Genomic DNA, 27863 nt, shown 5'->3' with positions numbered 1-27863 from the left:
CATGTGCCGGCCCAGGGAGGCCTCCCTCGAGGGGCAAGCGGGCACGTAACCGCGCACCCGGGCTGGCCTCCGACCCGGGACGCCTAGGAGTGTGGGCACTGGCCCCGGAGCGTCTCCCTGAGGCTCGTGGCTCCGGACGAAGATCCGGGCGTCCTATTGCCACTGCCGCCAGAACCACCCGGGTCCTCGGCTTTGACCAACACAGGGACAGCCGCGGGCCGAGAAGGCCCTTCGGGGCACCGGAGCACCGCGCTCCTCGAGGCCCCACGCCCCAGAGCTGGCCCCGAGCGGCCCCGGGCTGAGGGGCGGGGCCGGCGCGCTCCCCACCCCGCCGGCTCCGCGGTCCCCGCCCCGAGCGCCAGGCCCCGCCCGCGGTCCGCTCCCCTCAGCCCAGCGCCGCCATGGAGGGCACCGGGGTGCTGCCGTTCGTGCGCGGCGTGGACCTCAGCGGCAACGACTTCAAGGTGAGCCTCCGGGCGGCGGCCGGGACCCCCGGCCCGCCCCTCCGCTTCCTGCGCGCCCGGGACCGCAGACGGGCTTGCCCGGACCCCGCCCCGGGCCGACGTCCCAGGCCTCCGCCCGGCGCCCGCGAAGACAGCCCAGGCCGGGCGGGGCGGGCAGGCGCGCGCAGGGTCCCGGAGCTGCCCCGGGGCGCGCGGGGTCTGCCCACCGGGGAGGGTACTGGCGCCTGGCCCCGGCAGGCCGGCCGGTGGTCCCGGTCGGAGCTCGAGCTCGCGCCTCCCCAGCCCTCCCCGCCCCGTGAGGTCACAGCCCAAGCCGGGCCCTGACTCATGGTTGCGCCGCCGGCTCTGCGCTACCCGCACCCGCCACCCCCACCCTGTGTGGTCTTAGGCAAGTCACTTCCCCTCTCGGAGCCTCGTCTTCTCGACTGGTGGAGGGGCTTACATTGAAACCCCTGGAGGCAGGGATTAGTTGTGGAGGGCGTGTTGGGCAGGTGTGCGAGGCCCTGGGTGCCAGTTGTCTGAGCAGCTGCCGAACTGGCGGACCAGGGCCGCTGGGAACACCAGCCCAACCTCGGGGCGGGGCAGTGGTTCTTGAGAACTGAGAATGAGGCCGCAGGGCTGGTGACCAGAGAGGAGGCCCTGAGAGATGGCCTGGTTCCAGGATGGTCCTTAGGGCTGCAGGGTGGATGAGTGGGCCGACCCCGGCTGGCGTCAGTGGAGCGTCAGCCTGGGTCTGCAGGGTCCAGTGGTCCAGGCAGTGGCTGGGGTCAGGGCAGAGGAGACAGGTCCTTTCTTCCTGTATTTACCCACCCTTGACACCATGCACACTCCTCTGCCTCCATCCCCACCATCCTCACCTGGAGTCACCAAGTGTCCTCTCCAGTCTAGGATAGTGAGTCACCAGCAGGGAATGTGGATGTAGGGAGAAGAGGCACCAGCCCAGAGCACTGAAGGCATAAGCCTCCCCAGGCTTCTGGCCACAGGGCTGGGGTCCTGAGGTGGGCATTTGAGTCTGGGGGACAAATGGGTGCGTGAACTAATGAATATGCCTGTGTGGGAAAGGGTGGGGAGCTGGGGCCTCATGCAGGGGGTGGGTGGCAGGGCACAGGTGGGGCCTTGGCAGAGGCACAGTTCAACAAATTGCACAGACAGGGCCTGGATGCAAGGCGAAAACATTGAGTTGATCTGACCGCACAGCTGACTGTGGGGTGGCACCTAGAATAAGCCTTCCTGGGCTGAGAATCCTGCAGGAGAGGCGGGTCTTAGGTCAGCAGCCATCCTGATCACCAGTGGGTTCTCAGGAGGCTTTTGTCATCAGAGGGCTTTCACCAGCCCTATTATACGGGTGAGAAAACTGAGACAGAGTGGCCAAGTGATGTGTCTGGGGTCACACACCCAACTAGATGTGACTATTGCCCCCCAAAGGTTCCCACAGGCAGTGGGGGCCACAAGGTGGCAGAGCAAGGGTACCATGTCCCAGACCAGCCTCACTGTGACATTCCCCCAGGGTGGCTACTTCCCTGAGAACGTCAAGGCCATGACCAGCCTGCGATGGCTGAAGCTAAACCGCACCGGCCTTTGCTACCTGCCAGAGGAGTTGGCCTCCCTGCAGAAGCTGGTAAGAGGCATTGGGCAGGCAGGGGAGGGTCCTGGTGGATGGGGCTAGCCAGGTGGGCAGAGCCTGTGCAGGACATTGCCTGTCACAAGCAGAACTGGTGGAGAGGAGATGAGCACCCTGTCCCGGGAAGTATGCAAGAAGAGGCTAGGTGTGCGAAAGAGGAAAGATGCAAGAGTGGACTGGACCTGGATGGCCTAGGGTGCCTGGGTAGGGCAAGGCTGTGGTAGCAGATAGGGGCTCTGTGGGAAGATCCCTGGGTGGGGCAAGGCCCTGGTGGTGGATGGGGGCTCTATGGGAGGGTCCCTGGACAGGGGAAGGCTGTGGTGCCAGTGGGGGCTCTGTGGATGCCCAGCCCACCCTGCTGAGCCTCTGCACCCTGTGCCGGCCCAGGAACACCTGTCGGTGAGCCACAACAACCTAACCACTCTGCATGGGGATCTGTCCAGCCTACCATCGCTGCGGGTGAGTGCCGCCCAAGACTGCAGAACTCAGGGTGGGGCCTGGGGGCCACGCCAGCCCCTCTGTCCACCCTGGTGTCAGGGGGGTTGGGGGAGACAGCATGCAGTAATGACCTGAGTTGAGTAACACATAGGAGAAAAGGTGAAAAAACCTAAGTCTGATCCATTTTGAACTGCTGTGATAGCTGATCCTGGCCGAGCAGCACTCCAGCTATTTCTCAAGGGTCTTTCATGTGATCCCGACCTCCGCCAAGTTCACAGATGAGGAAACTGACCGTGGGGGCAGGTCACTTGCCTGTGGTTTATCCCCAGTGATAAAGCTGGGGCAGGGCAGGGGAGGTGGTCTGGGTGGGTCATTCCTCCTGCTGTTCTCCATGGAACCTCCCGTCCCAGATCTTCAGGCCATTCCAGTGGTCATTCCCTTTAGGTTGGAGCCCTGAGATGCGAAGGGCACACCTCTGGAGTCAGGTTAAAGCTGAGCTCTGCATTTTCCGAGATGGCCCTTCAGTGACCGCCGTGAAGTGGCAGGGTGTCACCATGCAGACACTGGGCAGACAGGGAACTGCAGTGGCGGCTCCTGTTTCTCCTTCTGTCACCTGTGGCCATGGTGCCGTCCCCTGGTCCGTCCCCCCTCCTCAGCCATCCTGCACTAACGTCCTGTACCGTGAAAGCCTGAGCAGGTTTCAGCCCAAAGGGCACAGAAAGCAGGCTTGCTGTGAGTCTACACTCGGATGCTTTTGGTCCAGCCTTCTTCCGTCTGTGCCAGAAACTCTGACTCAGAGCTCCATCCCTATCTTGCCCTATGGAACTAGGAGGAAGAGGGGTTATTCCATCAGAAAAAGTTCCCTGCGTTTCTGTGTGCTGGGCTGTGGGGCACGTTTGAGTTGGGCTTTGAAGTGTGAATAGGAGTTCATTGGTAGAGTAGGAAGGGCTTGCCAAGTAGAGGGACTACAAGCAAAGGCCATAGTGGGAGAGCACTCAGGATTGGCCTCCCGTGGGCTGACGGAGAAGGTAGCCTTCCCTGACCTCTGCTTCTCCTTGGAGTGGAAGCCAAGGCTCATGGACTCTCGTGGTTTATCCCCAGGCCATTGTGGCTCGAGCCAACAGTCTGAAGAATTCAGGAGTCCCCGATGATATCTTCAAGCTGGACGATCTCTCAGTCCTGGTCAGTGGTCACCCACCACCTGGCAGTGAACCCTACTATTCGGTGACCCTCCCCCCACTGCCCTGGTCCCTGGGGCCATGGTTTTCCTGTTGTACAAATGAAGGAACTGGAGACGTCCGATGGACAGTGCCTTGCCCAAGGTTGCTCAGTTCCCTGACTTAGGCCCCTTCCTCCCAGGGTCCCACTGTCTCCCTTTGGCCTGGAAACCTCCTCCTCTGCTGCCCTCTCAGCACCATCCCAACCCTTGAGCATGGTGCAGGCCTGGCGGGGTGGGGCCAGCCTTGCTACCCCTGACCCAGCCTCACCCCCTCCCCAGGACTTGAGCTACAACCAGCTGACAGAGTGCCTGCGGGAGCTGGAGAACGCCAAGAACATGCTGGTGCTGAACCTCAGCCACAACAGGTGCCGCGTGCGGGGCTGGGCCAGGGAGATGGCTGACCCCAGGAGCGGATCGCAGCCCTGACCGCTGGCCCTCTGCCCACAGCATCGACACCATCCCCAACCAGCTCTTCATCAACCTCACTGACCTGCTGTACCTGGACCTCAGCGAGAACCGCCTGGAGAGCCTGCCCCCCCAGATGCGCCGGCTCGTGCACCTGCAGACGCTTGTGCTCAATGGGAACCCACTGCTGCATGCCCAGCTCCGGTGGGCACCCGCCCTCCCCACTGGGTCTGGCTTAGCTGGGTCAACACCCGCCTGCCTAGCTGTCAACACCAGGCATCCCGCCTGCCCCGCCCACACCCACCCTCGGCCCTGCCCCTGGCCTGAGGCAGTGTCTCCCCGCGTCCCCCCACAGGCAGCTCCCAGCACTGACAGCCTTGCAGACCTTGCACCTGCGGAACACACAGCGCACCCAGAGCAACCTGCCCACCAGCCTGGAGGGCCTGAGCCACCTCGCAGGTGGGCGGTCCCCGGGAGCCCTCAGCCCCTTCCTTCCTCATGGAGGAGGCCACTGGACCCTGCTTCCCTACAAGCCTCTAGGGGGAGGGGTGCCTCCAGGGGGAGGGGTGTGGTTCCTACCCATCACGTGCCTGAGGCCACAGAGCCAGAGGGGTAGCCAGGCTTCACATAGCTGCCTTGGAGCCACTAGGGGCCCCAGCTGACATGCTCACCTGTGCCCAGATGTGGACCTGTCCTGCAACGACCTGACGCGTGTACCCGAGTGCCTGTACGCCCTGCCTGGCTTGCGGCGCCTCAACCTCAGCAGCAACCAGATCGCAGAGCTATCCCTGTGCATCGACCAGTGGGTGCACCTGGAGACCTTGAACCTGTCCCGGAACCAGCTGACCTCGCTGCCCGTGTGTGCAGGTCTGGGGAGGGTGGGGCGGCCACAGGCCATCTTGGCACCCACCTCTGACCCCACATCTGCTGTGTCCCCTACAGTCGGCCATCTGCAAACTGACCAAGCTGAAGAGGCTGTACCTGAATTCCAACCAGCTGGACTTTGATGGGCTACCCTCAGGCATCGGCAAGCTGTCCAGCCTGGAGGAGTTCATGGCTGCCAACAACAAGCTGGAGCTGATCCCCGAGAGCCTCTGCAGGTGCTGGGCTGAAGTGGGGCCTCCCCTGCCCACGTGGTCTCTGTGCATTGTACAGAACACGAGGGGTTGACTTGAGTTTGTGGATAAAGACACTGGGCTCATGCCAGTGGGTTCCCCAAGCGCCCTTCAGGGACAAGGGGCAAGGCCAGGGGGACTGCGCTGCTGCCCCCTTTGAGACGCTGTGCTGCCTTTGCTCCCCGAGGTCACAGCATCCACTAGGATGGTCCCTGGCGCTGAAAACAGAGGACCCCTGGCAGCTTCTGAGCTAATTTGAGGGCAGAGTGTGGTTTTTGATGCCCTTTTGCTCGTGTCCAGGGGTCGCTGGTTCTCAGAAGGCCATAGTGGAGGATGCTGCCTGTAGGAGCCACAGAAAGGGCCTCCAGTCACTCAGCCACAAGGAAACTCACCCCGCCCCCCGCCTTCTGGGCGCTTTGGAGCTGGCTGGTTTCTTAACTGGCCGGGCTGCTCAGGTCCTCTGGTCCTACCTACTTCCCCAAGCTAGGACTGGAAGGCCCCTGTCTGCCCACTCCTGAGGCCCGACTGTCCTCACAGGTGCACAAAGCTGAGGAAGCTGGTCCTCAACAAGAACCGCCTGGTGACCCTCCCAGAGGCCATCCACTTCCTGACGGAGATTGAGGTCGGGCGGGCAGCTGGCGCTGGGGGTGGGACAGACCCCCAGGAAAGACCAAGCAATGGGGTCCTGGGGAGAGGGCAGCAGGGGCTCCTGGAGGGGTGGCCGGTGCCAGGGTGGGGAGGGGGTGATGCTCATCTGGCATCCACATCACGCTCAGCATTGTCACTTAAGCCTCACAGCCAGCCTGCGAGGCCGCTGTTTGCAGATGGGGAAGCCAGGCCCACGGGGGCGGCAGGGTGGGGACCTGGGCCCTTTGGCCCTGGTGGTACAGAGGTGGAGATGGGATTTGGGGGTGCTGAGGGAGAACCGGGGCTCAGCACTGGCTCTGCTCACCCATGAGGCAGGTCCTGGACGTGCGGGAGAACCCCAGCCTGGTCATGCCCCCCAAACCTGTGGACCGTGCTGCCGAGTGGTACAACATCGACTTCTCGCTGCAGAACCAGCTGCGGCTGGCGGGTGCCTCGCCTGCCACGGTGGCCGCGGCGGCCGCTGGTGAGCATGGGCTGCCTCTCTGGGCCTTAACTTACTCATCTGTAAACAGGGTGGGATGTTCTCTCTGGATAGGGGGTGTGGGGTTGGCCCCTGGTTGGCTGGATGCCCTGGGGATGAAGGGGTCGGAGCCAGCCGGGTCAGCCGTGTGCCCCTCCCCTCAGCAGGGAGTGGGCCCAAGGACCCCCTGGCTCGCAAGATGCGGCTTCGGAGGCGCAAGGACTCGGCCCAGGACGACCAGGCCAAGCAGGTGCTGAAGGGCATGTCAGATGTGGCCCAGGAGAAAAACAGAAAGCAGGAGGTAATCCAGCTGGACCAGGGCTCAGCTCTGCTCGCCAGGGACCCAGGCCCGGTGGGAGAGGGGACAAGGGCAGAAGGGCTCCACTCCACCAGAGCTGGGCGTGGGCAGAGTCAAGCCAGTGTTGTGCCCGCCCCCACCAGGAGAGCGTGGAGGCCGGAGCGCCTGGGGGCAAGGTGCGGCGCTGGGACCAGGGCCTGGAGAAGCCGCGCCTTGACTACTCGGAGTTCTTCACTGAGGACGTGGGCCAGCTGCCTGGCTTGACCATCTGGCAGATTGAGAACTTCGTGCCTGTGCTGGTGGAGGAAGACCTCCATGGCAAGTTCTATGAGGCAGACTGCTACATCGTGCTCAAGGTGTGAGTCTGGATGCTGCGAGGGGCCGCGGGGGCGTCTCTTGGATAGCTCTGGATGGGGCGGGAGGGGAGAGCTCTGCAGGGCATGGCGGTGCCACTGGCAGGGGCTGACCCAGACGCTGCCCTGGCCTCCAGACCTTTCTGGATGACAGTGGTTCTCTGAACTGGGAGATCTACTACTGGATCGGCGGGGAGGCCACACTCGACAAGAAGGCTTGCTCTGCCATCCACGCCGTCAATCTGCGCAACTACCTGGGTGCTGAGTGCCGCACGGTGCGCGAGGAGATGGGCGACGAGAGCGAAGAGTTCCTGCAGGTGCGGGGGCGGGGTGGGGCTGACAGGGATGTGTCCAGTGCGGGGACAGATGGGGTGAGGTCAGAGGAGCGAGATGAGACCACCAGTTGGGAGCTGGGCCAGGTGAAGATGAGGAGGACAGGCTAGTTTGGGAGTCCGCTTGGTGGGGTTGTAGCCAGGAGAGACAGGAAGTTGAAGCAAGAGTTGCAAACGGACTGGCTACCAAGGAGGTGGGGCCAAGGGCAGGGCCAGAGTCATCCAGTGAACTGGGTCAGTGAGAGATGCTGGCCTGCCACCGGCTGGTTACATGCAGACACCTACACAAGATTTTGGGTACTTACCTAAGTTTGCCATGTTCTGTAAACCTGCTTGGTCCTGTCCCCTGATACGCTTGAATCTTACCACTCTGTGTCTTGCACAGGAGCAAATGGGTTCATGGTTGTGTGTATACTAACACCCCAAGTGTGTTTTTGTCTGCAGGCATAGATCTTATATTGTTTTTTAACATTGTCATGGATTCATAGCATCTGATCCATCTGTACACAACTCTGCTTCTCCTGACAGGTGGTATTTGGTGGGGGTAGGGGGGCAGCTCAGTGAAAGGTCACACACCCTCTCACAGGTATTTGACAACGACATCTCCTACATTGAGGGTGGAACAGCCAGTGGCTTCTACACTGTGGAGGACACGCACTACGTGACCAGGTGAGGTTTGTGTGTGAGGGGCACTGACCTGGACTCAGTCGGGAAGGATGGGGGAGGGCATTGGGGTAAATCTGCCCTTGGTGCCCCCCAAGCCACTCTTGCTCTGGCCCCCAGGATGTACCGCGTGTATGGGAAGAAGAACATCAAGCTGGAGCCCGTGCCTCTCAAGGGGGCCTCCTTGGACCCAAGGTGAGCCCCATGATGTGAGGTGGTGTGCTTAACCCCGTACCTCCTCCCCACAAGTGTAGGGGGACAAAGCTGGGCTCTAGATAAGAAGCCGCCCAGCCCTTGTCCCACGTTGCAAGGAGGGATTTGGGGTGAGGTCAGAGGCACGGGGAGTTACTGCATGTGGCCCATTGCAGCCCCTCCTACCACTTCTGTCCAGGTTTGTTTTCCTGCTGGACAGAGGGCTGGACATCTGCGTGTGGCGAGGGGCCCAGGCCACACTGAGTAGCACTACCAAGGCCAGGTAAGAGGACTGCACCCTGCCCAGACACCCTGGGTGCTTTGTGCAAAGGAACATGGTCACCTGAGGAGGTGTGGGCCTCGCTAAGGCTTTGCATCTGCCCTCAGGCTCTTCGCAGAGAAAATTAACAAGAATGAGCGAAAAGGGAAGGCAGAGATCTCGCTGCTGGTACAGGGCCAGGAGCCCCCAGAGTTCTGGGAAGCACTGGGTGGGGAGCCCTCCGAGATCAAGAAGCACGTGCCTGATGACTTTTGGCCACCGCAGCCCAAGCTGTATAAGGTGAGCTCCATCAGTGGTCAGGATATGGACGGGCCTTTGCACCACTGTGGTGGCTGTGGTCTCATTCTGGACTTGGGTGGGGAGAGGGTGCCACCTCCTGGGCAGGAAATGCCAGGGTCTGAGTGGGGCCGTGGAAACTAGCATCAGGCTCTGTGGTTCCAGGAAGGTGGGACTGGAGAGGAAGACCGAGAAGCACATGGGTGCCTGGCCTGAGCACCTGGTCTTGACTCTGTGGGTGACAGGAAGATGGGGGTGTTGTGGGTAGGAAAAGGACCAGTTAGAAAATCTCTAAGGACCCAGAGAGGGAAGGCAGGTTTAACAACCCTTCCGCTGGTAGGATTTCCTGGAAAGGAGGTTGGGGTACAGGGAGACTAGTCTGGAGAAGAGCAGGCTGTGGACTTGAGCACAGTGGCCAGCCTAACCAGGGGCTGCTGTGGGTTGGTCTTGTGTTCCCCGGACCCACCCTAGTTAAACCCATCTCTTACTCCTGCCAGGTGGGCCTGGGCCTGGGCTACCTGGAGCTGCCACAGATCAACTACAAGCTCTCCGTGGAACATAAGAAGCGGCCCAAAGTGGAACTGATGCCTCGGATGCGACTGGTGAGACTCACAGGGAGTTGGGCCCCTGGGTCGAGATCCCTCCCTGCTGGCTGACCCTGGCCTTGACCTCCAGCCTCTGGGGCCCCGCAGCTGCAGAGCCTGCTGGACACTCGCTGCGTGTACATCCTGGACTGTTGGTCTGACGTGTTCATCTGGCTCGGCCGCAAGTCCCCGCGCCTGGTGCGTGCCGCAGCCCTCAAGCTGGGCCAGGAACTGTGCGGGATGCTCCACCGACCACGCCACGCCATGGTCAGCCGCAGCCTCGAGGGCACCGAGGCGCAGGTGCGGATGAATGCAGCTGCCCTCGGAGGTTTCCTCCCCGAGGTCCTGTGACCGCGTTTTTGCCCTGACAGCCCATGAACGGATTACAGACTGCATACACCCCTTCACAGCTTCCAGGACTGCTGCCAGCCCAGCCCCGTTCCTACCCGCCCCTCCCACTCCCAGGCCACACCCCTCCAGCCCGCCCCTTCCGGCCCCGCCCCGTTCCAGGTCCCAGGCCCCACCCTGCTCCGCGAACCCCGCCTCCTCCGGCTGTGCTTTCTCAGGTGTTCAAGGCCAAGTTCAAGAACTGGGACGACGTGTTGAGTGTGGACTACACGCGCAACGCAGAGGCCATGCTGCAGGGCCCGGGGCTCGCGGGGAAGGTGAAGCGTGACGCCGAGAAGAAGGACCAGATGAAGGCAGACCTCACGGCGCTCTTCCTGCCGCGGCAGCCACCCATGGCTCTGGCCGAGGTGGGCGCAAGCCCCGGGCCGCGGGGCGGGAGGGCCGGCTGTGCCGGTCCTACCGTGACAGGTGGGGTCCTACGCAGGCCGAGCAGCTGATGGAGGAGTGGAACGAGGACCTGGACGGCATGGAGGGCTTCGTGCTGGAGGGCAAGAAGTTCGCTCGGCTGCCAGAAGAGGAGTTCGGCCACTTCTACACGCAGGATTGCTATGTCTTCCTCTGCAGGTGCCCTGTACCCCCTTACCCGGCCCTCCCCCGGTGCTGGGGCCTCGGTTCAGCCCTGCCCACCGCCCTATGACCCTGCAGGTACTGGGTCCCCGTGGAGTACGAGGAGGAGGAGAAGGAGGAGGAGAAGGCGGGGGCCGAGGACAAGGAGGGCAAGGAGGCGGCAGCCGAGGCGGAGGAGAAGCAGCCTGAGGAGGACTTCCAGTGCATCGTGTACTTCTGGCAGGGCCGTGAGGCCTCCAACATGGGTTGGCTGACCTTCACCTTCAGCCTGCAGAAGAAGTTCGAGAGCCTCTTCCCTGGCAAGCTGGAGGTGTGGGGGCCTTGCCCCAGAGCCGTGGGCGAGGGGCGTTCCTGGGGAGGCTTGCCCCACTGGGAGCAGGGTGGGGGTCCAGGGAGCTGCCCCTGATGCTTCCACACCTGCAGGTGGTGCGCATGACGCAGCAGCAGGAGAACCCCAAATTCCTGTCCCATTTCAAGAGAAAGTTCATTATCCACCGGGGCAAGAGGAAGGCTGCCCAGGGCGCCCTGCAGCCCAGCCTGTACCAGATCCGCACCAACGGCAGCGCCCTCTGCACCCGGTACCTGGCTGTGGGGCAGGCCGTGGGTGCACAGGGGGCGGGCCTGGCTGCTCCCTGCTGACCCCTCCCTCACTTTCCTCTCCCCTCCCCCAGGTGTATCCAAATTAACACCGACTCCAGTCTCCTCAACTCGGAGTTCTGCTTCATCCTCAAGGTGGGGTCTCGTGTGGCTGGGACCGAGGGGCAGGGTGGGGAGCAGGGTGGGCCTGACCTGACCCCCACACACCTAGGTTCCCTTTGAGAGCGAGGACAACCAGGGAATTGTGTACGCGTGGGTGGGCCGGGCGTCAGACCCCGACGAGGCCAAGCTGGCAGAGGACATCCTGAATAGCATGTTTGAGGCCTCCTACAGCAAGCAGGTGACCAGGGTTGGGGCGGGTGGTCAGGTGACAGGGAGGCGGGGCTCGGGGGGCCAGGCAGGGGGTGGTGGTCAGGTGGGGGCGGGCAAGCAGTGGGCCCTGAGCTGACCAGCGTTGTCCCCTTAGGTCATCAACGAGGGCGAGGAGCCCGAGAACTTCTTCTGGGTGGGCATTGGTGCACAGAAGCCCTACGACGACGACGCTGAGTACATGAAGCACACACGGCTCTTCCGGTGAGGTCACCCCGCCACCGCTCCCAGTGTCCTCAGTCCTGGCCCTGCTGCCATGACCCTCAGCCTCTCCCTGACCCTTGACTTCCCCCAGATGCTCCAATGAGAAGGGCTACTTCGCAGTGACTGAGAAGTGCTCTGATTTCTGCCAAGATGACCTGGCAGACGACGACATCATGCTCTTAGACAACGGCCAAGAGGTGAGACCCGCCCCCTGCCCGACTCTGCCCATGCTGGGAGCCTGACCATCCCTAAAGAGGCATTCTGAGGCTGGGAGACCACGTCCCCTGCTGTCCCCACAGGTCTACATGTGGGTGGGGTCCCAGACCAGCCAGGTGGAGATCAAGCTGAGCCTGAAGGCCTGCCAGGTGAGCGGGGGAGGGGCCAAGGCTGGGCCTGGGGGAGGGGCCGAGGCTGGGGCTGCCCTCACCAACCCCTTGCCCTCCCCCCAGGTGTACATCCAGCACATGCGATCAAAGGAGCATGAGCGGCCCCGCCGCCTGCGCCTTGTGCGCAAGGGCAATGAGCAGCACGCCTTCACCCGCTGCTTCCACGCCTGGAGCACCTTCCGCCAGGCCCTGGCCTAAGGCCACCGCGATCCACCTCTGTGGAGGGATAAGTGCCCCCCTGCCACTGTCCCCAGCGCCACCAGTGGGGTGACCCTGACCAGTGTCTCAAGGGGTCTGGCAAAGCAATCTCCCTCTACTCTGAGCTCACGTGTGACTCTCCTTGTGCCAGGGATAAAGCAGGTGTGGCTGTCCTTTACGAGATATTAAATGCTTTTATTTTCAATATTAAAAATCAGTATTTTTAATTTTAAAATGCTAATTTAACAAAAATGACAGAAAAAAAGTCCCCCAGAGTACAGTCTACAGGAAACCCTCCTGACCCCCACACGCACACGCACACACGGCCAGGCCTTGGTCCTGGTTCCCAAGTGGAGCTCTCACACACATACTTGCACGCAGCAGGGGGGTCGAGGGAGTGCTGGCCCAGGAGCATGTACCAAAATAGTTTTAGAAATGACTGTGGTGCCCGGCACAGGCGTTAGAAAAATACTCTTTGCAAAAGGAGAGGGGGGGACGGCACATGGCCTGGGAGGTGGTAGCCATGGACCCGGCTGCCTCCCTTGTGGTGCCTGACCTTCCGGGTGGCCTCTGCCTGCAGGCAGGGCCCGGTGGAGTCCCTGAGGCTCAGGGCCAGGCTGGCAGGCCCCACAGAACCCCGAAGTTAGCAGGTGCAGGTCTACATGGAGGACCGGGCCTCTGGCTCCAGCTCCGAGCAGGGCAGGGGCGACCTGGCAGTTCTGGCCTCCCTAGCAGAGAGAAACAGGATCAGCAGAAGGCCAAGGAGGTCCAACGGGGCAGGCGGCCTGCCACACATGTGCCACCAGTCTCCAGGACGGGGCCCTGCAGTGACAGCCTGAACCCCGAGGCGAGGGAGGGGGTCACACAGAAGGAGCCACAAGGTCTGTGTCAGGAGAGGCTGGGGGAGGTAACTGACTCAAGGGGACCAGGCCACGCACCTGCAGCCTCATTTGATCAGGATGGCGCAGGCTCGAGCCTCCTCTTCTGAAAGGTTCCGCAAGTTCTTCTCAGATTCCTCTGAGGAGCTGCAGGGAGGGGCAGCGGTCAGCAGATCTGGGGTCAGGCCCTCCTCAGTCCTTTGCCCAGCTGGGGTATGAGGTTGGCTGAAGGGTCAGGGAGGGAAGTTGGGAGCGACCAGCCAGCTCCTCACCCCAGGAAATCCTTTACGTCCTCCACTGTCATGTCCCCCGTGGTGTCCAGTGTGGTGTCGGCACTGGTGGCCGAGTCAATGGACATAGGTGAGAGCATGGCCTCAGGTGGCTCTGGGGTGTCTGCAGGGAGGAAGTGAACAGGGTCCTTCTAGGGCTCCAGGACCCTGTCCACACTTGACCTGGTCCCAGACCAGCCCACGGTGGACCATGGCACCAACCAACCCCTCCCCAGACCCTCTGGGCAGCTGCCTCCTGCAGAGCACCCCCACCGCCACGAGACAAGCTGCCCAGCTAACACGCAGCCTCCTCACCAGCTTCCTTGCAGATGGGATCAGGGCTTCCATCACAGCTCTGTGGGGCCAGGATGATGCCCGGGGTCCCGTTAGCCTGGCTCAGCTTGGGCGACTCTTGGGACCTGTGGATGCAGAGATGGGCTGTGCTGCAGACCCCTGGCAGGCATCTCATGGCTCGAAGGCCAGACTCCCGCCCTCCCATTCCTGAACCCTGGGGCCAGAGGGATGACTGGGGAGGGCCACCCTACTGCTTGCTGAATTGGGGGATGGAACGAGCCCAGCCTTTGTCCCAGTGCTGCAACGCCCTGGCCAGGGGCTACCCCTTCACGCACCTGACGTGTGTGGCACCTTGGGGCCAGCGGACGTCCAGAGAGCAGAGTGGCTCGGTGATGTTCCGGGCGCTCAAGGAGAAGCGCTCAAACTCCGAGGGGGAAATCAGGTAAAATCCTAGGAGGGGGGCAGGAAGCACAGTAAGGGGCCACGTCCCCGCCTCCCGGGAGCCCTGACTGCAGCCGCCGGCCCGCCTCACCCTGGCCGTGCCGCGTGAACACGCAGGAGGCGATGCCGCTGATGTCCTCCTTGCGGATGCAGGCATAGTGCACCTGGGGCCGCAAGCCCGGCACCGAGAACACGTGCACGTCACCCAGGTTAGTGAGGCAGGCCAGGCAGGTCTCCGAGTAGTCCTCGCAGGCCACGCTGGCAAAGGTAGCCAGAGCCACCTTGCGCACGCGGCAGCCCTCGTGGGCTGTCAGCTTGAACTTGGTCTTGGCGCTCACCTTGGGTAGTGTAAACACCTGGAGGTGGGTGGGGAGTGGGTGCTAAGCAGAGCCCGGGCCAGTACACACCCCAGTGCCCCCAGTCTAGCCCAGCCCCCACCACCTCCATCCAGCACCACCCACCCTGAGCTGCCACCCTGACCACAGCTCCACAGCCCAGAAACCTCCCAGGCCCCTCCACCTGTGGCAAAGCCAGTCACGCTGGGTGGTCAAGTTGGAAGCCAGTACCCCACACCACAAGCTCCTGCCAGACCACCCAAGGGAGCGCTCAAGGGTCCTGAGGGGCACCAGGGTTCCCCAAGGTGCCTCTGCCATGGCTGGAGGCTCTCAGGAGGTCCCAGCGAGTAGGGGTGGATGCAGGCCAAGGGTCCGATGGTGTCCAGGAGGCGAGAACCCTAAGGGGTCTCGGAGACTGCTCACCTTGAACTGCTCCTCGGACGCGATAAGCACAGCATGGCCGCCCTGCATGTCGGGCGCCTGTGCGAGGTCCCGCGAGGCCTCGTAGGGCTCCGGCAGTGGACGGCCGCGCCCGTCCAGCACCGCGATGGCCACCACGGGGGCACGGTGCATCAGCTGCACCTCCTTGCCCAGGACAGCCTCCACTGCTCGCTCTGGCCGCTTCTCACCACCTGCCACTGCCGCCGGCACCTCCAGTGCATAGGCGAACACGGAGCCCGAGTTGGTGCCTGCCCACATGGTGGGGCCGTGGTGGGCCGCTGCAGGGAGACAGGCTGGTGAGGTGGGTGTGTGCCATCCCTCCCCTCTGGTGCCCTTGGACCCTGGACTGGGTCTCTCCTACATCCCTGGTGACCCTGGCCGGCCCCCTGCAGGCACAGGAGTGCCCTCTAGGGTCCCTCCACAGGCACATCAAACTGGACCCTGACCTCTCAGACCTCTCCTAGCATCCCAGTGACACGGCCCATCACCAGTCCCAACAAAGACTTGGACTCGGGCCCCACCTGCAGGGCACCCAGGCACCAAGTCCCGGGCCCATCCAGGATGCACACCACACAGTCCAACTCCCTTAGGAAAGGGAAGGCTCTTGAGTAGACAGTGAGCTAAAAACACTGGGGTGCAGATTGACCCGGCAGTCACACTGTGCACCCTCAATGGCCTGGTGACCTCAGCAACAATCTTAGTTGGGAGGGAGGGGATACCCGAGCAACAAACAGGTGAGCAACAGGAAGCCACGCTTCTCAGGGAGACAGTGGAACCAGGCCACGCCCCCCTCCCCCCGCCGCGGGCTGCCACATGCAGAAAGTGGGAAGACCCCCCCAGACAAAGGGGCCCTCAACAAATGACATCAGAAGTGGGGGGCTCCCCTCCCAGATGGAGGAGGAAAGATGCAGAGATACCATGCGCACACGAGCTGGACGCTGACCCCATCCCAACTCTGAGAAGGCGTTTCTGAGGTGAATGGGGTCACCTGTGGGCAAAGGGTGACAGGCAACCCCAGCCATCAGTATCCACACTCCAGGCTTCGACACAGGCCCTGTGCCAGAAGTGAGGTCCACCAGACACACCCTGAACTGCCCAGTGACCTTTGTTTTAAGTTGTGTTTAAATCATCTTTACAAGATACACGATGTATGGAGAACAGGTGGGGAGTCGGTGCAGGGCTGAAATGCCCCATTACCAAGTTAAATTGATCAGCGGCTCTGTCCATAAACCTCAACGCACCACTGCCCTGGGCAGGACCTGCTGGAGCTCTGCCCACTTGGGGTCAAAACCAGCTCCTCCCAGGCCTGCCCTCTGCTCCAGTCACACTGCCCGGGCGACTCACATCCGCCTAGGCCTTGGTGCTGCAGCCCGTACTTTCCCCAGATCCTGGGCTCCCTTCTCCGCCCAGGTCTAAGGCCACCCCACCCACTGACCAAGCCTCACCATCGGGTTGTTCCAGGGGCTCCTGGGGGTCAGGGCACCCTGTCGCCAGCACAGCCTGGCACTCAGAAGGCACACAGTATTTTCCAGCCTTCCAGAAGGCACAGGTCCACCCCATCACCCATTTCCCAGAAGACCAAGGACACACCACCCCTGGCTGCCCACCCCGCCCAGTCTCACCATCTCGAAGGAAGGTGTCTGCAAAGTATAGACAGCGCACAACACCCGAGAGGGAGTCGTCGGCTGAGCGGGGCTCAATGCGGCGCTGCACGGGTGTCACCTCCACATCCTGGGGACCGGCCTGCTCCGCCAGCTGCGCGTTGGCCTCCTGCAACTGCAGGGGCGCAAGGTCGGGCCACCATCCTGACCCCCGCCCCCATCACCCTGCCCACCTTGCCTGCCGCCCCACCTTGCTGCCGGCAACCATGCGCTTCTTGCCCGATGCGCGGCTCTTGCGGATGCGCCGGAAGGACTGGCGCAGCGACTTCTTGAGCGACTTCACGCGGGACAGCGGCCCCTCCATGGCCAGGGAGTCACTGGGGTGCAGGGTGCACCTGGGGGTGCAGGCCGGCCATCAGGGAAGCGCAAGTCAAGCAGCCGAGGGACAGACCTCCCCCAGCGGGGCCCTCCGAGACTGGCAGCGCCCCCGTGAACCTCAGGAGGGGCTTGCTCACACCCACCTGGCCAGCACGGGGCTCCTGCGCAGGTAGTCAAAAAGGCCAAAGCCGTGACTGGTCCCAAAGGCCACGAGGCCCCACTCGGCATGGAGAGTGACGGCTGTGACAGCGGCTGGTGGCAGGCACTGGACGAGAGCGCGGGGCTGGAAGCCGGCTGGCCAGGGCAGTGGTCCCAGGCGCGGGCTCAGTCGCTCGTGGCCTTTCCATGTGAAGCCCTCGCGGTCCTGCAGCAGGTCCAGGCTGGCCACGCCCACCGTCTGCTCTGCCGGCATGTCACTCAACTCCAGCACCAGCACCTGGGTGGCGGGGGGCAGTCAGCTTGGAGGACAGGGCACCCCCACCCCGCCCGAGCCAGTGATACCATTGCCAGGGTGCTTCCAGGAGTGTCTGTCTGGAGAGCATCCTCTGAATAAGCACTGACTGGTGCCTACTGTATACCAGGGCCCTCACTGAGCAACACCATGGAGACCAAGACCTGCAGGCCCCGCCCTCCCAGGGTTCACTTAACAGGTTGCTCCTGCCCAGGCCCCAACCCTGTGAGGGTCCCCAAGGCCCCAGCTGGCCTCCCCCGTTCCCACCTCTGGGTTTCTGCCGGGCCAACCCCTCTAGCACCCTACCGGACCCGCTAGAAGCCCTCGAGCCCCGCAGCCCTGGCAACACCTCGGCCCCACCTGACCCGCGGTGCCAGCCACCACCATCTGGGCTGTGTATTTGCAGAGCGCCACCTTCTGCACACCGAGCCGCGGGTCATCGCTGTAGGGGTCGAAGCAGCCCACCTGCGGGGGTGGGAGGGGAACTGGTGACAGGGCAGAGCCCAGACCAGGCTCCCCGGGCCGGGAGGGGGTGGGGGGCTCTCACCTTGCGGAAGGGCGGCCAGTCGTCCTCGGCGGCCTGGGCCAGGCTGTCAGTGTGCTCGCAGTCCGTCTGGAAGAGGCCGGCGGTGCAGAGCTTGTAGAGCGGTCGCAGGGCCACGCCGGAGGCGTCCCAGAAGCGCACCGTGCCGTCCTCGTGGCTGCGGAGAGGCGGCATCAGGCCCAGGGCCCCACCCCACCCCTCCATATCTGTTCAGCCAGCAACTGCTCACTGGGCCCCCAGCACCTAGGCCAAACACTGACTGGACTCCTACTGCATACAGCAAACAGGAAGCACCAACTGTATAGGGCAAGCAAGTACTGAGCACCTACTGTATGCCAGGCCACATTGCCTAGGCCCTTCCCTGCAGAGAGGATGAGAAGGTGCAGAAATATCACTGGAAATAATGAGAAAAGGTGCGGAGCAGTGACTCAGGGGACAGAGGACCATGGGGGTTCTGCCCCCAGGGGCCTCCAGAACACGTGACAGAGATGCCCCCAAAGCAGAGGAGTGTGCTAGGGCAGGAGCAGGAAACCTGGGGAGGCCAGAAGGAAGCAGCCCAGGACATAGCCATAAAGCCCGGGTCAGGGCCCCTGGGTGGCGGCGGCAGGCCCAGAGCCAGGGAGGGAGAAGCTCAAAGTCTGTGGGCTGGCTGGGACACCTCCAGAGGCCTGAGGGTCCCGGCACAGGCAGACAGCAGGGGCTGGGCAAGAAGGTGGGGCCTGAGTCACCGGGCACGTCGGCGCCCGCCAGGCCCAGGCCGGGCTCTCCGGCACCTGCCCTGGGCAGCTCGGCGTGGGCTGGCCCAGATTTTCCAGTCCCGGGGTAGGCTGAGTGGGTGGAGCTCAGTTTCATCAAGAAGGAGGGACGGGCCTTAAACCAGAGTCTAGGGAGGCTTCACCTGGTGCACCCAGTGAAGAGGGTGACCTGGTCCCACCAGGGACCAGGCCTGAGTCAGCGGGCAGGTCAGCACCCGCCAGGCCCAGGACAGGCCTCACACCTGCGCAGGTGGCACCAGACCCTGCTCGCCTACACACACACACGCTCACATACCTGTCACAACTAGGCTGGAGAGGTATCACCTACCCGGTCAGCAGCAGGCCTCGCTGGGATGGCTCCTGAGCCAGGTTCCGGCCCCCAGTGATGGGCCAGCTCTGGGGGATGGAGTCGGGTGTAAGCTGAAGTCATGCCAGGTACCACGTGCAGGACGCAAAGGCCCGGCAGGCGTCCCACCTACACCTGCCACATCCCCTCCTCGAGCCCAGCCTACAGTGCACCCCTGGGGGACCCCTGCCCCACCCTCCCCACTGGCACACACCGAGGCCCCAGAGGCTGGCTGGGGGCTCTGCTGCTCGCCAGCGCTCACGATGCGGGCCCACAGCTTGGCGGGGACATTGGCAACGTGGGCCGAGCAGGTGATGGCGGATGAGTGCAGGGGGGCCAGGTACGGGGCGGGTACAGCTGGCCAACCAGGTGTCTGCAGGTCCAGCACCACCAGCTCCTCTTCGAGCAGCACAGCGAGGGCCTGGGGCTCGTCGAACTCTGCGGGATGGGGCGGGTGAGCGCAGCCAGAGATGCGCAGGGCCTGGGTCTTGGGCGGGGGGGGGGGGGGGGGTACGCACCATCCTCGGGCCGCGTGCTGTGCACCGTGAAGAAGTCGATGACGCGGGAGGTGAAGTCCAGTGTCACCAAGGTTTCAGCCTGGAGCACGCTCACGCAGTGGCGGTCGCCATAGCTGGCGCGGGGCATGCCACCACTGAAGATGACGAAGTGCTCGCTGTTCAGGTTGAGAAAGCTGCGTGAGCAACTGGTGGGGCTCCGGGAGAGCCTACCTCCACGACCCTACCCCAGGCAGGCCCCACCTACCCAGACGCACAGCTTCGCCACAGGACCTTGTTGATGGCTTTGCAGGGGAAGGGGCCTGTGGGGAGACAGCATTGGCCTCACTTGCAGGCTCTCAGGCAGGGACCTGAGGGCCCTGGATCGCATTTCTCACCACTGCCCCACCCCCTCCTGCCTCCATCATCCCCACTGGGCGGCTGTTCCCTGCACCCCCAGGGGAAGGCATGCTACCCAACGTGGGGCAGAGGGGGTGCTCTCACCTTTGGCCTGGTCCTGCCATCTTCCACACATCCCCCCTGAAGTTCCCCGACTGAGGCCAGTCGGAGCTTGGGGTCACAGCCAACCCTACACAGGTCCCCCACACTCACCATAGGGCGTGGTGGCCACCGTGGGCTGCGCTGCTGGGGAGTCGCCGGTGTCTGCGGCCCAGATGGCGTAGCTGCCATCGCTGTGAGAGCTGACCACTGTGTGGCCACTGCGCTCCCAGCACACGCTCTCCAGCTGCTGTGGGGTGGGGGAAAGGTGTGAGCTTGGCGGCGGCGAGCAGAGGTCCCAGGTGGCCGCCAGCCTCACCCACACACCTGGTTCCCCAGGAAGATGCGCTCGGCACAGCGAGCAGCCTGGTTCCAGATGACCAGCAGGCCCCGGCTATAGCCGATGAGGATCTTGGTGGGGTCCCGCAGGTGTCCCTGGAGTGACTCCACGGGGCCCAGCGCCTTCCCACACCGGTAGTCATCAGGCACGCTGAAGGCAGCAGAGGGAGTGAGCGGGTGGGGTGGCCGGTGGGGGGGGCGGGGCCTGGTGGAGGGGGCACAGGGAAGCTGGGTGGCCTCTCACCTTCGCAGAACCTCGTCTGGGCCCAGGGTCTGCCCCTCGAGCAGCGTCAGGGTGGGAACATCCAGGAAGAAGATGCTTCCGCCCTCGGTGCCCAGGGCGGCCATGTCACCCGCAGCCACCAGCAGGACCACAGTGATGTGGGTGAGGCTGGGCAGGCCGCTGTGGGGCCGAGGGGAAGCAGGTGAGGGTGGGAGCCCGCACACCTGCTGGGGAGGGCACGGGGGCCCGTGCCTGTCAGCTCACTACAGCCCCTCTGGTCTCACTGGGCCCTGGTCATGCAGGGGGCTGGCGCCTGGGAAGGCCACAGTGGTGGCTGCAGACACCATAATCAGCTCACTCAATTATTCACCAGGACGTCGGCAGGGAGAGGGATAAAAATAGGTCCCCAGGTCTTGGAGACAGGCCCTGGAGCTCCTTCCCCTACCCAGAGGGGATAGCGGCAGGAACCAGGTCCCGCCTGGGCAGGGACCACAAGCTCCAGGACTCTGCCTCCGAGCCCCACCAAGAAGCCCCATGCCTTCAGACATCTCCCTGACCCTGAAGGGGGCCCCCAATCACTCCCCCACAGGAGTTGGAACACCTCAGATCCACGCTGAGTCCAAGCCCAAGCAGGACAAGCCTGTTTCTGAGCTGGATGGGCATCTTGTGACCTGGTCAGACTTGCTGCAGCCATTCCAACAAGGGCTTGTGGGCCAGGAACCCCAAGGCCCCTCACTCTCCCCATGAGGGTTGAACCCCATGCTGTTGGCCCCCAGGGCATCCTGCCAGCACCTCACAACCCAAGGAGACCCTTCTTGTTCTGACCTGCCCTCTCCTCCCCGCACAGTAGGGCCCATTGTCCCGCCGCTGTCTAAGGGTCCAGAGGACCAGTGCTGAGGTCAGTTCCTGCTCCAGATGCCCCTCTCGCTACAAGGGCACAGGGCCGCTCCCCAGGCTCTGGGACACAACCTCCCCACCCTGGGCCTCCTGGGCCCTGGCAGTGCCGGGGCACAGACCCTCCCTGCTGACCATGGGCTCACCTGGGACTCCCATCTGATGCCCACAAAGTCCACAGAACAGCTCTCTGGACCCAGGCCCAGCCCGACGTGCACCACCCCACCTCGAGTCCCAGCCCTGGGGCAGCTTCCTATCCCCATTGCACCTTCACAGGCCCCCCACTACATCTGGCAGCCACAGCCGGCCAAGCCCCTCGGTACCTGGCGCCGTCAAAGCAAGGCCGACTGGGTGCCTGGAAGTGGAGGGCTTCCTCCAGGTGGGCGCAGCCATCATGGTGGACGATCTCCCACAGGTGGAGGCTGTCGTCATCCAGCAGGGTCAGGACTCGACCCTGGCGGGTGAGAAAGACCAGGACTGAGCTGACTGGGATCGGGAGCGGGGCAGGGGGTTTCTGGGGGCCGGCAGCGGGGCCGAGGCTTACCTGACCAGGCAGGAAATGCATCTGGGTGACAGTGGCCGCATCTCGGTGCAGGCCCGTGAACTCCACACCAGGGGCACCGTAGCTGAGGGTGACGGGTCAAGGGTGGAAAGCAGGCACAGGCCAGGACAACAACACCAGGGATCACCTAGCCCCTCCTCCCCAGGACCACTGCATCAGGCCCCCGGTGACATGGGGAGGGGTGCCACCTGGCCCTGTCCTGGGGCCCTCCCAGGTCTGGGGGCTCCTCTCTGCAAGAAGCACTGCGCTCAGGATGCAGACCCATTCGGTCCTGCAAGTCGGTGCTGCGTATGGTCTTCCCTTCCTCATCTGTAAAACTGGCCAGTGACTTGCTCGCCTGCCTCCTGGGGCAGACGCAGGACACCTAAGAACGCAAGTTCTCCCGGCACACCCGGCCCAGGCCCAGTTCATGGCTCTAAGTCAGTCTCACGGGTCTGTGGGCGCAAGAGCTGGCCTGGCACATTGGCATCATGGGCAGAGATGCCAGGCCAGGCCTAGGAAGCCCGGAGCACAGCAGAGTCCAGGCTGCCTCTCCACAACCACAGGCCGCTGCCAGCCGCAGGCCAGGAAATCCATGTCCTCATGGGGCTGGCAGCCCCACTCAGTGGGGAGAGGCCCCAGGGACTTGGAGAGGTGGACCAGGGACTTGGAGAGGTGGATGCCTGGCTACAAGTGCCCAGTGTGAGCGCCAGCATCCCAGCAACCTCAGGCTTCACTGTGGACGGCGGGCCAAGGGGCCCCAGCGGGGAGGACTAGGCTGGGGTCAGCAACGTTGCTGGGAGACAAGGCAGGAGCCGTTGCTTGGAGCTGGAGCCGGGAGAACACAGACAAGGGGACAAAAGAGGGGCAGGAGTGCTGGGCGGGAACCAGGTCGCCAGGGAGACAGGCCAGACTCAGGGGTGGGATGCCCCTGTGGCCAGCCTGTTTCCTAACCCAGGACACGGGTAGGAGTGGTCTGGGGAACGGGGGGCTCGTCCTCCTCTGAGGCCGTCTGGCCGCCCATCCTTTGTCAGCATGAGGGGCTGGTGCGCAAGAAAGACCCTGCCACTGGCAGAGACACACTGTGCTGGGGAGAAGGGGCCATGGGACCACGGCTCCCACAGGCAGGCAGCAGCTGGAGGCAGGAACAGCAGGCAGGGAGGGGACTCCTGGGCAGGCAGCAGCCTGGGGCAGACGACCAGGGCACCGTCTCCTCCCTGTCCCACCGATGCCTCGGGGTCCACGGAAGAGGAGGGGGCACCTAGACCCAGCCCCTCCCCTTGGTCCCTGGAGCTGGCAAACTCACAACTGCCCGGCCAGTGCCCTGAGTCCCGGATGGGGAGACCCCATACCACCCTGTGGTGGCCAGCCACACCCTGCACCTGGGCCCCACCTGGGGGGCTCACCTCGTGCAGTGGGGGTGGGCTGCTCCACAGCAGGAAGGAGGCATCCAGCTGCCAGCCTCCCCCCGCCCCACCCCCTCCCCTTGGAGCTCTCAGGAAAATGGCTCTTTGTGCAGCTCACAGGCCCATTGTGCGGGGCCAGCGTCCAGGTGGGGGCCGCGCCGCGCTCACCACGCCGAGCCTGGCACTGCCCCCAGCCCTCGGCTGGACACACGTGTCTTCAGGCCGGCACACGTGTGTGCACTCGGTTCCCAGGGTAAGGCCTGCTGTGACCCTGGTCCTCCCGCCACCCTTGCTGGGGACCGTGTGCTGCCAGCCCCGGCCCACCTCCCCAGTCACAGCTGCTGGGACAACGGGAGGGTTGCCGAGGTAACTGGCTGCAGCGATGGGCAGCTGTGGACCCCTTCATCTCCGAGGCGCTGCCTCAGGGCAGCAGCTGCACAACCTCCACCAGGGGCCCGGCCTGGCGCCCCGCACATCAGCCACGACCCCAAAGGATACATCTTGACGGCCCCAGACCGGGTGCCGATGGCCATGATACGAAGCTCCGGGTCAAAGGCCAGCGCACTGGGCTGGTTGGGGAAGCCGTGCTCCACGGTCTGCAGGGAGGTGGGGGTGTCCGCAAGGCACAGCCCCCACCCGAGCCCCACCCAAGGCAGTCTCCAGCTCTGTCCCTGCTGCATGCCCGGCCCCCGGACCTGTGTCCTCAGCTGTGAGATGGATGACCACACCTCCAGCGGGTGAGGAAGGGCCTGAGCCCTGGCCCCACCACAGGCCTTCCCAGCCAAGGCCCATCCCACTTGACACTTGGGTCTATGACAACAAACAGAATGGGGCTCGCAAGGGAGGATGCGCAGGCACAGACACAAACCCCAGCTGCCCCACAGGGTAGGCTCCGCACCCCACTCACCCAGGCAGACTGAAGTGGGGTGCAGTCCTTGGTACCCCCCACACACAGGCTCTGCATGGCAGTCAGAGACCAACACCCAAGGTTGGCTAGGCAGAGGCTCTTGACTCCCCTGAACCAGGGCTGCTCCCCACTCCCAGCCCCAGAGACAGGAAGAGGGGGGCCCAGACAGACTTCCTGCCCAGTCCCTGAAGGTGTCACGCACCTCCCAGACTCAGGCTCCGACCTGGAAACTGGGGGACATGGCTCCCACCCATCCCTGGTCAGGGCAGTAGGCAGTGCTGCACACTGGGGGTGTCAGTGGAACAGCTCCCACCGGGTTCCCTGCTCCTGGCAAAGCCCTATTTCCCCCACCCGCCCACCAACACAAGGAGCCCCTAGTCAACCCCGAGGCCTGGTTAGGAGCCCTCCCCGGGAAGCCTGCACCCCTGGGCCCCCAGCCCCGAGTACCAAGGTGGGATACCACACGTGGCTGCCAGTTCCTCCTGACCACTGTGTCATCAACACACATGTTTTATAAGAACCCCTAGTCCCCCAAGGCCTGTGTTCTTCTCCAGCCCCAGCCCATCCAGGCAAGGACTGAGTCGTCTGAGCAGCTGGCTCGGCCCTGGGCAAGTCACAGCACTGTCCGAGCCTCAGCTTCCCATCCAGGCACTGGGGAGCCCACCTGAGGACAGAGTGGACCACTGGACCAGGGTGGGGTGGCAAACACTGGCACCGCTGTGCCCACACTGGACCTGACCAGGTCCTGCGGCCTGTTCCTCTGTTCAGGACCCTCAGGGACCCCCAGCTCACTCCAAGTCAAAAGCCTAGTCCTTACCACCTGGCCCTCTCCGATCTCCCTTCCATGGACCCCTGGCTGCTGGCCTTCCGCTCTCCTCCAGTCCACCATGGAAGCTTCCTGCCTCAGGACCAGAACACCCACCGCAGTCCCTCTACCTGGCATGTGCCCTCCCCACTTTGGAGCCTTCCCCCAGCTCAGGAGACAACCGCTGGCTCAGCAGCTGCTCCTCTACACCCTCACCTGCCTGACTTCCTCCACAGCACTGACCACCAGCCCAGCCATTGCCAGCTGCACACCCCACTCCCTGTTTCGTCTTCTCACTGTCTCCCCAGCTAGGACACTGGCCCCTCAAGGCAGTATGTGTTAAGATGACACAGAGTGGACACACAACAGGCAACCAGGGGCAGGGGCTGGGATTTGGACCCAAGACAGCCCAAAGTCCACACTCACCCTGACCACCCTCCACCTCCAGCCACTTGGGAATCTGAGGCTTTTTGTTTTTGCTTGTTAGTGTTGCCACGCGGCATGTGGGATCTTAGTTCCTGGACCAGGGATCGAACCCGAGCCCCAGGAAGTGGAAGCACAGTCTTCACCACTGGACCACCAGGGAAGTCCCTGGGACCTATTTTCTAGTGATCACCTGCCAGTCCCTCTAGTGAACCTCTGCCTAAGTCCAACCCCTCCTACCACTGCTCTCCACTCAGAATGCGGCCTCGCCCGCCTTAGCAGGGAGCCCAGCTTCTGCCACCACGGGCCAGATGGGGGAGCGCCTCCCCTCCACCTTTCTGGGGCCCCCACTTCACACCTCGACTCCCTGGCTGAGGAAGTGACACCTTAGCATGACGCCTGCCCCACCACGCTGTCCTCTCACCTCGAGGGGCTCACCCTCAGTCACTCAGCATAGGAAGGGGCCACCTGGGAACCCCTGGGCACTAGCCTCCCCTCTGGGCCCCTTGGCCATCAAGCCCGAGGATCCTGGCACCCTCTATTGCCACCTGGGAAACCCTGCCTGCCCTGAGAAACGTCCCGGCCTTGGCCAGCGCAGGAGCAGTGTCCAAAGAGCGTCTCCCTGGACCAGGGTCTCCTGCCAGCCTCTCGGGATCTACAGCAGCCCCTCCAAGGGGCCCTGGCTCTCAAGCTGAAGTCAAATCCCACTGACAAGGGCACACAAAGACCAAGCCCCCGCTCACTCTGTCTCTGGCCAGGTCGTCAGTTCTGTGAACCTCAATTTTGTCACCCTCATGTGAGCATAACGACTCGAAGCCCCAAGAGCAGCAAGGGGACATGTGATCAGAGGGCTTGGGTGTAAAACTGAGGCCAGAAGTGACACCCCTGGGGGGAGTTAGCAAGGAGCAGGCCGAGCCTCTCTTAACCACACACCAGCGCAGGGAGGCGGGGCTGAAGGCAGCCCCTTTCCCGTGGCCCCTCTGGCCCTACCCAGGAAAGAAAGGAAGGAGCAGCCCTCCACCCCCACCTCCCCCAAGGCTCCAGAAGCGGTGGGTCGGCCGCCCCGGCGACAGAGTCCGCAGCAGGGAAGACCGTGGCCCCATTTCATCGCAAGGGAAACTGAGACCCCAGAATTCGAAGTGCAGTTGGTTACACGGCCAGGCATCCCCCCTGGAGCCCCGGGCAGGCCTGGCACAGCTCAGGCGGGAGTCCCAGGCAGTGGGGGAAGGGAGGAGAGGAACCGGGAAGGGATTTCCCAGCCCCACCCCCCAACATCTGCCCCCACTCAGCACTCCTCCCCACCGGCCTGGGTGCGAAAGCAAAACAAATCGGGCCCAAAGGCTGCGCAGGGGCGCCGAGGTCCCCGAGAAAAAGAGGCAGAGAGTGGAACCAGAGCGAGAGTTGAGAGCCGCACGGAGGCGGAGAGGCCCCTCGGGGACAGGCCAGCGAAGTCCGAGGCGCGGAGACATGAGCGGAGGAAGCGGAGGGCAGGGATGCAGGCGCGCGGCTCGGGCGGAGCGGAGCTGGGCGGCCCGGCCCGGTGTGAGCCCCCTCCCCCGGCCCGACGTGGCTCCGGCCAGGCCCCCGCCCCCGCCCCCGCCCCCAGCCAGCTGCCCCCGGCCCGCCGCCGCACCTTATGGAAGGCGAAGAGCTCCTGCTTGAGCTTCTCGCGCTGCGGGTCTGCGCCCTGCCTGCGGAACCGAAACTTCATCATCTTGCGCCCGGCCGCCCGCCGCCGCCCGCAGGATGCGCCGCGCGGCCCCGCCGGTCCTGAGGCGCGGGCGGGCGGGAGCCAGGCGCGGGCGCGGCGGGGCAGGGCCTGCACGGGGCGGGGCTGTCCGACGGACGCGCCGCTCGGCCAATGGACGACTCTCACACCGCCCGCCCCCGCCCCTCCCTGGCACTCAGTGGGCGCCCGCGAGCACGCCCCGCCGCGCGTGCGCTGCGGCGCGGGGCCTGCCGGGACTTGTAGTCCGCAAGCGGGGCTTCGGCGTGGACGGCTGGGGACTGGTTTTTGAGTGGCAGCGCGTGTTCCCCAACGCGGAGAAGGTTTTTTCCTTCCTGCCAGGAACCAGCGATGAGCACACCCAGGTTATGAGGCAGCCCCGTCCCTAAAGCCAGGAAAGCTCTGACCTGGGTGACTCCCTAGCCCCCAGCCTCAGTTTCCCCATCTGCGCTATTGGCCCAGTGATTGCTCAGTTGTATTATGTTTGACGGATTTCCCGGGACCCCACGTGGACCATACTCCAGCGGGCCAGAGTACCGCCCACGCCACGCTCCTGTCCCAGCTGGGTGGTCGGTCGGGAATGCCCTCCGCCCCCAGCTCCTGGGGAACTCCAGCATCTCCAGGATCCTACATTAAGAAGCTCTGGTGACCTCACGGGGGCCACCACGAGGCGCACCACGAGCTGAAGAGAAGGATGGAGACCCAGTTGGGAGAAGAGACCTTTCCTCGGGAGCTGGCATTTGGTCCTGAGATTGGATCCGGCCTTCTCCAAGATGGAGGGAAGGCCTCCCTGCGCA

At 63.8% G+C, this 27863-nt stretch overlaps 2 protein-coding genes across 5 annotated transcripts; one reads left to right on the top strand and one right to left on the bottom strand.

Moving 5' to 3' along the window:
* The first annotated feature begins 247 nt into the window (after positions 1-247).
* On the top strand, positions 248-12291 carry FLII (FLII actin remodeling protein). 2 transcript variants are annotated; one of them, XM_025280456.3, is made up of 30 exons: positions 248-464; positions 1972-2082; positions 2473-2544; positions 3625-3705; positions 4022-4107; positions 4190-4351; positions 4503-4606; positions 4829-5004; positions 5090-5247; positions 5800-5884; positions 6226-6373; positions 6538-6671; positions 6812-7024; positions 7159-7338; positions 7940-8022; positions 8137-8211; positions 8408-8491; positions 8596-8767; positions 9262-9366; positions 9457-9648; positions 9915-10103; positions 10181-10320; positions 10402-10633; positions 10747-10901; positions 10995-11055; positions 11132-11260; positions 11387-11493; positions 11585-11690; positions 11793-11858; positions 11943-12291. In XM_025280456.3, exons 1-30 carry the CDS (start codon positions 402-404, stop codon positions 12075-12077), a joined length of 3804 nt encoding a protein of 1267 aa, XP_025136241.2. In that variant the 5' UTR covers positions 248-401; the 3' UTR covers positions 12078-12291. The 2 variants fall into 2 exon arrangements, with proteins under 2 accessions (XP_025136241.2, XP_025136240.2); XM_025280455.3 differs by having other exon boundaries at positions 6535-6671.
* LLGL1 (LLGL scribble cell polarity complex component 1) lies at positions 12252-27139 on the bottom strand. 3 transcript variants are annotated; one of them, XM_025280459.3, is made up of 23 exons: positions 26974-27139; positions 23704-23801; positions 21803-21884; positions 21582-21712; positions 20386-20544; positions 20130-20292; positions 19917-20049; positions 19573-19627; positions 19329-19483; positions 19025-19248; positions 18793-18860; positions 17713-17866; positions 17526-17630; positions 16858-17150; positions 16587-16731; positions 16358-16511; positions 14718-15013; positions 14051-14315; positions 13854-13968; positions 13540-13643; positions 13228-13348; positions 13016-13102; positions 12252-12805 (listed from the first exon to the last, which is right to left on the bottom strand). In XM_025280459.3, the coding sequence occupies exons 1-22, from the start codon at positions 27052-27054 to the stop codon at positions 13024-13026; spliced, it is 3180 nt and encodes a 1059-aa protein (XP_025136244.1). In that variant the 5' UTR covers positions 27055-27139; the 3' UTR covers positions 12252-12805; positions 13016-13023. The 3 variants fall into 3 exon arrangements, with proteins under 3 accessions (XP_025136244.1, XP_025136242.1, XP_025136245.1); XM_025280457.3 differs by having other exon boundaries at positions 19917-20052; positions 26974-27138; XM_025280460.3 differs by lacking the exon at positions 17526-17630 and having other exon boundaries at positions 19917-20052; positions 26974-27138.
* Positions 27140-27863: the final 724 nt, after the last annotated feature.

This window comes from Bubalus bubalis, chromosome 3, assembly GCF_019923935.1.
Source record: "Bubalus bubalis isolate 160015118507 breed Murrah chromosome 3, NDDB_SH_1, whole genome shotgun sequence".
NCBI lineage: Eukaryota > Metazoa > Chordata > Mammalia > Artiodactyla > Bovidae > Bubalus > Bubalus bubalis.
This window is presented reverse-complemented; position numbering and strand designations above follow the sequence as displayed.

Excerpts from the sequence above, each read along its gene's own strand:
- FLII (XM_025280455.3), top strand. The coding sequence starts at position 402 with ATGGAGGGCACCGGGGTGCTGCCGTTCGTGCGCGGCGTGGACCTCAGC. Across the intron at positions 4,108-4,189 it reads CTGAACCTCAGCCACAACAG|CATCGACACCATCCCCAACC; the intron begins GTGCCGCGTGCG and ends CTCTGCCCACAG. Across the intron at positions 8,023-8,136 it reads GACACGCACTACGTGACCAG|GATGTACCGCGTGTATGGGA; the intron begins GTGAGGTTTGTG and ends TCTGGCCCCCAG.
- LLGL1 (XM_025280457.3), bottom strand. The coding sequence starts at position 27,054 with ATGATGAAGTTTCGGTTCCGCAGGCAGGGCGCAGACCCGCAGCGCGAG. Across the intron at positions 23,802-26,973 it reads AGCTCTTCGCCTTCCATAAG|ACCGTGGAGCACGGCTTCCC; the intron begins GTGCGGCGGCGG and ends ACCTCCCTGCAG. Across the intron at positions 17,867-18,792 it reads CGAGGCCTGCTGCTGACCGG|CCACGAGGACGGCACGGTGC; the intron begins GTAGGTGATACC and ends GCCTCTCCGCAG.